Source organism: Amblyomma mixtum, chromosome 1 (genome assembly GCF_055824585.1).
Source record: "Amblyomma mixtum isolate Tamu chromosome 1, ASM5582458v1, whole genome shotgun sequence".
NCBI lineage: Eukaryota > Metazoa > Arthropoda > Arachnida > Ixodida > Ixodidae > Amblyomma > Amblyomma mixtum.
Window position 1 is genome coordinate 323722180 of NC_143012.1, and position 8046 is coordinate 323730225.

Genomic DNA, 8046 nt, shown 5'->3' on the forward strand with positions numbered 1-8046 from the left:
GCAGCGAATAAGTGCGAATACCCGATGTTACCAGAGCTATCAAAACTTTTTCCTCTGGCACCGTAAGAGCTGATTCCAGAACTGCTGAAAAAATAGCAATATTAAAAGGTACGGAGGCAATGGTTATAGCCGGAACTTCACTGCGGAGTAGAAGCGACGGCGCCGTTAATAAATAATGTTGAATAGTTGCAGCACAAAGTAAGCCGACAAGGGCCACAGAAGCTAGTGGGTACCTCCTCGTGAATCACCACTGTCCAGCCTAAAGCCCTAGAGGGAAGCAGCGGCATTTCCCCAGTCTGTTTAGTCTAATACTCCAGCACTGTATTCGCGTTCGGACTAGGTCTTTGTCTTATTTATCCATGAAATGTAAAAACCAGAATGTATCTTTTTAAAAAACCTTATCGGCCACTCTGAGGCATTCACCACTAATTAATTTACGTACTACAGCGATTCGTTACAGCAAAACAACACTGACATTTAATGCAGGCTTCAGACAAAAAGAAAAAGACGCCACCGGGTGAACGCCACAAAGAACTTTAACATCGCTAATGCAAGTCCCTTTCCAGAGTAAAAGTCAATGTAGTTAGTGGTGGCGGTGGACGTTACTGGGAGCGAAACGGGCGTGGGTATCGACCAGAGGAAGGGGGTCAGAAGATGGTCACTCCATCAGGGTCTTGTAGGCGAGGAAAGTGTTGCCTCCGTACGCGACCGTGTTGCCGACGCACAGCAGACCCGTGGAGAGGCTGAAGTGCCAGTCGGCGCCGTAGCGGAACTCCGAGGCCAGGTAGCCCGTGGTTGAGAGCAGGTAGCAGAACACGGCGAACACGTTCAGCAAGCGGTAGGTGACGCTGAAGCCATGCATGGGCCCGTCGAGCAGCGCACACAGTAGCAGCACTGCCGACACGAGCAGGAAGGTGAAGGCCGTCATGGCCATGAGCACAGTGTCCAGGCGGAACGTGTAGGCCATCTCTTGCTGGTCGTAGTTGAACTTCATCAGGCTGATGACGATCACCAGGCCGACCAGGATCTGGAACATCTTGAGCACACCCGAAGGCGTCCGCATGTAGCCGGTGTAGTAAGCCATGGCTGGACGTGCCTGGTGCCGGTCGCTACTCAGACTGCTGGCCTGGTACAGATGTGGAACGGAGCCGCCGGAACCGGTGGTACACTTTCAGGCGACGGCGACGAGAGTGCGCCCCACGGAGGCGAGGGTCATGGTGTTGATCCGCTGTCACCTCCGGTTGCTGCTGTTGGCTCAAGGGCGGTGGGAGAAAGGTGAAGCAAGCCGTCCTTCGTTTTCTTCGCCGCCAGGGAACGCGCTCGTTCAGAAGAGGCCGTTTTAGGCGCGAAAAAAAGCTGAGTTGCAGGTGCAGGTCGTGTCGTTTAAAACAGGAAGCAGAAAACTACCAAGCACTGCGTTTCTAGCAAAAAGAAACAATGCTGAAGTTACGATATGCAGTCTAATTATCTCAGGTAGTTATTATTCGAACCACTGGCACCCACCAACTTGCACAAGTGTTTTCTTCTTTCTTAAATAAGGCCATAAAACGAGTTCAAACTTCATACTGGCCTGTAAGAATTTTGGTTCAGTTTCTGCAGAGCGCTTTTCGCTGTCAAACATAAGCTGAAATTGCATTGCTCACTTAAATATACGCATTCCGCATGCCCCCTCTCCGCCCGCCCCCCTCCTCCCCCAATCCATTTTATGCAATGACCCTGTGTGGTGTGTCTAAGCGCTATCTTGAGGAAAACAAAGAAAAACATAATTATCTTTCAGGCAGTCCACAAAGGCGCTGTTTAGATTCTGAAGCACTAGAAAAAGGCGTGGGGGGATTGTCTATTTCATCGAGCTCGGCGTCTGGACTCAACTGTTGAGGTCTTTTTCAGGACACATCAGTATGAAAGTGGAAACTTTCATAAACCTGGCAGTTTAGGACCTCAACTAGGCCTTAACCTAGACTTTTTTACTTTCATTGCCGGTGACTACGAGGCATCTGGGTAGCGCCAACTTGTTATGTTGCCACATGCTGAACAGAAAATCTACACATTCGCAGTGATCAATTGCAATTGCCAAAAGAGGGAACTTTAAATAGGTGTCTGGCGTGCTACCCTATGTGCTACCTCCAACCTTTAGATAGCAGAGGACCTGGCTGGCACGCTTTGGAAATTAAGAATTTTATTCAGCCGTTTGCTTACATACCGCACAGGTTCACAAGCGCCTATTACTTCTTGCCAAACTACGGACACTTCTTGCGGCCGGTCATAAATATACGCCAAGGCTCATTTCGCCTCATGCCCATGGATGCTCCTTGACCAGTTTTATCCATGTGAGCTCGGTTTTAATCAATATAGTCATGTCCAATAGTTCTGCGCTCTTGACTTGCGATGAATCATTATCTTGAGCAGAAAATCGCCAACACCTTACCGAGAGGCGTCTATGCTCACTTGGAGTGATAGGTGGCAGTTATAAGAAAACAGGGGAGACGTAACGAAACGGGAAAGTCACAAATTATTAACACTTCCTATTTTTCTAGCACTGCAAAATATAACAATACAGGAGCATCATTTACGTTCTTGGAAGTGCGGCCGCCATTTATAGTAATGCTGAACACGACAAAAGACAAAATTATGGCAGAAAAATTTACGATTATACCTCATTTTCCCCCAGTCTGTGGTTAAAAAGGCGACGGCATGTGGGGAGAAATGAGACGCCCTCATGAAACGACACAAACTGTCTGTCAAGTTCCAAACTCGTGAAACTCGCAGTTTGAACCCCGACACAAGCAACCTAGGTTGCCTATCTAGGTTTCTTCTCTTGGTATATTTCGTGGATTTTTCGCTGACGCCTAATGACGCCGCCGCCGCTTCCACCGACGACGACGACACCGGCTTTACTGCGGCACGACGTCCTTGACTCTATCGTGTTAAAAATCAAACAATAAAAGCTCGCCTGATCAAAAAACGACTAACCTGAAGATGGCGCTTTCGGATGTTTTCTTTTAAGCAAATGGAAACTAAAGGCGCTAACAATTATGCCAAGTGACGCTGTTTTTGAATGATCTGAGCCTGACAGTTACGGTTTGTAGCACCATAAATAAAGACGACATCAACTTTCAAGTCTTGAAAACACGCCCGCAACCGCGGGAACACTCGTTGTCAACGATTGCATGCTCGAAAAACTATACACCCGCGACACACCAACTTACAGAGGATGTCACCGTAGAACAATGCCATTTGTTTGAGTGACAGACAGATAGGCACCTTATTTGCTCGTGATATTTCTCAGCACCCGAGCCTAAGCTGTAAGCCACAACCCTGACGATAGAAAAGAAAAGCAAGGGGATCGACAAGCAGCTGAAGATGCATTCCAGTCACGTTTAAGGGGTCTCAGTTACCATTCCCCCCTCTCCTCCAATACGACGGCTGCATGAAGCAACTCATTTATCACGGCCCCGCGTATGACGCAAGAGTCTCCTGTCGCACATTTCGCTGTTGCGGGGACGTAGGGCCAGTACACACCGACGAGATACGACTGTCACGGGGGAGGAGATAGGAATGGGGGATGGCAGCGCAGGAGACTGAAAAGAAGACGGCGATGGCTGGCGTCAGAGGCCACGCAGAGAGCACTACGCAATGGCTCAGCTAGACAGTGAGAAACGATTCCTCCCCGACAAACACACGCGACGCTGGACGATGCTAGCTAGCCTCCGGTCACGGAAGCGGGCGATCCGTGGAGAGAGCGCGCGCTCGAAGGGTCGGAGGAGGACCTGTTTGCAACGTCCTGCACCGTCTATCCATCTAAATTTGCACTGACCAATGTTTCCTTCCTACTCCACGCAGGCGAAACTGTCGCTGGCTCGGCGTGGGCGATGGCTACATCGCAATTTCATGGTCGATGTGCTTCAGACCGAGCGTCGAGCGACAGGTCGACGGTGTGGAAATAAAAAAAAAGCTGTTTGCTACTTAAACAAAAATAACAACAACGTGAACACCAAGAAACGTCTACTCTTTTTATTTTCGTGAAGAAAAAGGAAGAAATAGGAAGGGGACAAGGGACAGAGCCGCGCACATCTATTTAGCTTTCCTCAATGGCACTTGAGTTTCTCTTTTAGTTTTTGTTTTTTTAGGGAATCTTTTTGTTTCTGCTTAGACAGGAGGCAAGGTGGCTGTACCGAAATATGGCTTGTGGCCTGCGAAAAGCTGCAGTGCTTGTATTGAAAACGCGAGCATGGCAGAGCCACCTGCGGCGCAAAATCCCTCCAATCACAGACGGAAACTCCGCTGTGTCGGAGGGCTTCCTGTGAGAGTCCTGTGCGCCGCTATAGCTGGGCTGGCTGGAGGCAGAGAGTGGTGAAGAACCGATAAAGAAAAAGGCGGACCGAAGGAGAAGGGCAACCGTTGTTCATTGTTCATCGAAACGAGTCCCGTCCGCAGTTTTCTTGCGCGTAGCCCGGCTGCCAATGATTGTCTCAGGCGCTCAATACTGACGGCTCTGTACTGGAAAGAAGCGAGTGGTCATTCTGTAAAGCACTGCGAATCGTCTTGCATCAGTAATGTCATGGAACATTGAAATTCTAAGAAATAATATTTGACCTTCGGCGAAACCTTAGCCGATGTTCACAGGTGCACGCGGGCTTTGAAACAATGAGACGTAATTTTTCTTTTTTTTTCTTGTTCGAATGTTAATAGTAGTATTTTCATATACTTCTAATGCAGTACGTTACCTGTACCACGGAAAATGCCCTCCTTTTAACGGTATAAAAGACGAGAAGACCTCCCATTTGGCGCCCTTATCACATTATAAATTACGGCGAAAAAAGAAGAAGAAATGAAATGATGCACTTGTAATGAGAGCTTCCCTTCGGCGCAAGCAACATAGGCCCCAACGAAACAAATTCAAAGCCGTAGACGGATTTCAAGGAAAACTAGAAGGGGGGGGGGGGGGGGGATGGTAGTTCAAAAGGTAGCTGACGCAGGCGCTTGTATTGAGCAGTGTGACCTCATTATCGGAGTCGACTGAGCCGAAATAACGAGAGAAACGCGATCAGCAACAATGGTGGCCTCGACGCTATTCGCAGATGTTCGCGGGGAAGGAGGGACCAGCGGGGGGGGGGGGGGGGGGGGGGGGGGCATAGTGGGGAATGCGGGGGCTGGGGCACTGCCCTATTGAGGATCGAAGTTCTCCAAGCAGTCCATGGTTTCTTTTTCTAGTAAAGAACCCAATTGCGACACGAAGCACACTCTATAGTTGAAGCCCGGTAAGCTTGAGCGGCACTCTTCTAGGAGCCCTCACATAATGCCCATGTCTATTTTCTTTTCCAGCCGTTTTCTCCGAACTCTTCGGCATTGTAGTAGAAGCTTACTGACACCCTACGCTGCTCCCACGCCCTCTTTCGCAACCGCCATTTCGAGGAACGAAGCCCCGTTCGCGATCAGCTAACATTGATGGCGAAATATTTATAGCCCACGGTGACTAGGACTGCGACACCCGCAGTGCGGGCGCTACTCGAGCCTTTGATGTCACAACTGCAGCAGTGCTGCCCCAGTCTAATGCAGATGCCATCGGATATACTTATTTTTTCCCCTCTCATCTCCCACCTAAAACCGGTACGACACTCTTCCTTCTTTATTTTATTGGGCTTCCGAGATCTTGATTACTCCAGTTCCTAAAATGTGTTCCTGTTCTGGAGCAAAGAATTTAATTAAGGTTTGTAGTAATATTAAATTTGGTTATCGGAGAAGCGCGTGCGCAGGAATGAGATTATCGATTGGTTCGGAACTCGGTGACGCCAGTTTAAGTATGCACACTGTATGGAGGTAGCTAGTGCAGAATGTGGTGGTTCAGTTTTTTACTATATATGCAGATCATTTTGCTGAGCCAGGGATCGAGGTCTTTGCACCCCTCGGATGATTCATTAAAACTCTGCACAGACTCTTTTGCAGCCCTAGTGAAACATTCCTTATGACGAATCCCATAGTTCCATATGTTTTCCATGTGGGTCATATAGAGATTATATGGAACATATGTAGTCGATATGAACTATACGGACACGCATCTAGGATACATACCGACTCCGTATGACACCAGCTGCACCATAAAAAACTCATATTGGTGATATACAAAAAAAAAATATGGCTATCATGCAGAAAAGATATGTAGCACATATGCACCTGCACATATTTTTTCATATCAAATGGACTCCGTATTCCCATAATTCAAAGCGAGTGGCTCATATGGAACGTTCCAGCAGGGAATGGGGATGATAGCAGACAAACCGGATTGGCCGAACAAAACCGCACATAACACCGCAAGTAACACGCTCTGCCTTGCGTTTTATGTTGCGCTCTGATTCGAGGCTTTGTTTTCTATATCCGGCCGGGCACGCAGACAGCACAGAAAAGTGTTCGTGGAACAATTTTTCCTATCCATTCAGGGCCGATGACCTGACCTGATGACCTGATAATTCTCTTTGTCAGTCCTGTTATCATAATGATAAGTCGTTGGCTCAGATCAAGACTGTTGCTCACATTGCGTTTAGATCAAGTTGTTTGCATTATGTAGCTCATGTTTAAGACGAAGGATCGCGGCGCATGTACAGGCTCGCAAAGTTTTGCGCGCTATGTCGCGTGTCTCGCAAAGTGCCTTTTTCGTCTCTCAGTGCTATAGCAGAAATTACGATGCATGTGTGTGCTCTGCGGAGCGTTACTCACCTGGCTTCAACATGGCTTTACTGCCCACTTAAGCTGAGCCATAGCTTAAGACGAAGCTTTCAGCGTCTCGCGCCGTTACAAGTGCATTTCTGCGTATGTTTGGTTAATGGCTAACGCAATTTCACGTTACAAAACGCACTGAGAGGCGTCATGCAGTGCGTAGTGAAGGATTCCACGTTTTCGCCACTTTAGGTCTCTAAACACGAACCGAAATCTCAGAACACGGGCTGTTTTCCACTTGGCCTTCTTCGAAATCCTGGCATCCTTGCCAAGGCCGAAAGCGCGAACTCGTACTTAGCACCAGAACGCCTTATCTACTGAGCCACCACGGCTGTTTTTTGTTGTTTTTTTTTTACAGTGACAGCTGTTACGGCCACGTATCCAGGTTGCGTGGCGCCTACGTAGCACACTGGAGCGCGAGGAGGAAAAGGGAGAGAAAAGAGCATGGCGCCGCATGACAGGTGCTCCTTGCCGCGCTGATAGGTCGTAACACTCTTGCCGCTAGTGACGTCATAGGGTGATCATCGGTAGATTATTTGAATGCGTTAGCAGCCAGCATTCGTTATATCTGAGCTACAGACACCGTTATATGTGGGATGGCATACCTAGGTTCCTTATATACAAAGTAACACACCAAAGTTCGTTATATACGAGGTTAACACACGAAAGTTCGCTACATCCAAGGCGGCGTACTTAGGTTCGGTCTATCCGAGGTTAACGAGCTACAGTTCGCTATATCCGAGCTATTATACTAAGTTCGTTCCTCAGGTTGCCGCCTACCACGGGCCACTGACTACTGAAAGACGGCGGTCGCCATTTTCGCTTGCTGTGAGCCCTCTAACGCTAACGCATTAGTAAGTGCAGTACACCACACTGACTAGTTCTGCCCTTCGCCAGTTTCTCCCATTGCGACTGCCAAGCCAGACGCCAGCCTTATTTGGATGAGTGAGTGACTATGCCTGACAGTAAGAGGAGGCCCAGCGTAGGTCACGCAAGGACACCAACGCCAGCAAAAGCACGCCAGCAAGAACACGCTAGCAAGAACACCCGGGAGTTTGCGTTTGCTTTGGAATGGATTGGATCAGTAGCCTCATTTACGACACATTGCGATGACGACGGCAGTGCTGTTTTCTGTCAAAGAAAGTTCTCTACACATGCTCTATACATACATACACCACACACCATACCATACCATACCATACCATACCATACCATACCATACCATACCATACCATACCATACCATACCATACCATACCATACCATACCATACCATACCATACCATACCATACCATACCATACCATACCATACCATACCATACCATACCATACCAT

General features: G+C 48.3%; 1 protein-coding gene across 1 annotated transcript; it reads right to left on the bottom strand.

Moving 5' to 3' along the window:
- Positions 1 to 658: 658 nt before the first annotated feature.
- LOC149372753 (uncharacterized) lies at positions 659 to 1084 on the bottom strand. Its single transcript, XM_089587199.1, has one exon. It carries the CDS (start codon positions 1082 to 1084, stop codon positions 659 to 661), a length of 426 nt encoding a protein of 141 aa, XP_089443325.1.
- Positions 1085 to 8046: the final 6962 nt, after the last annotated feature.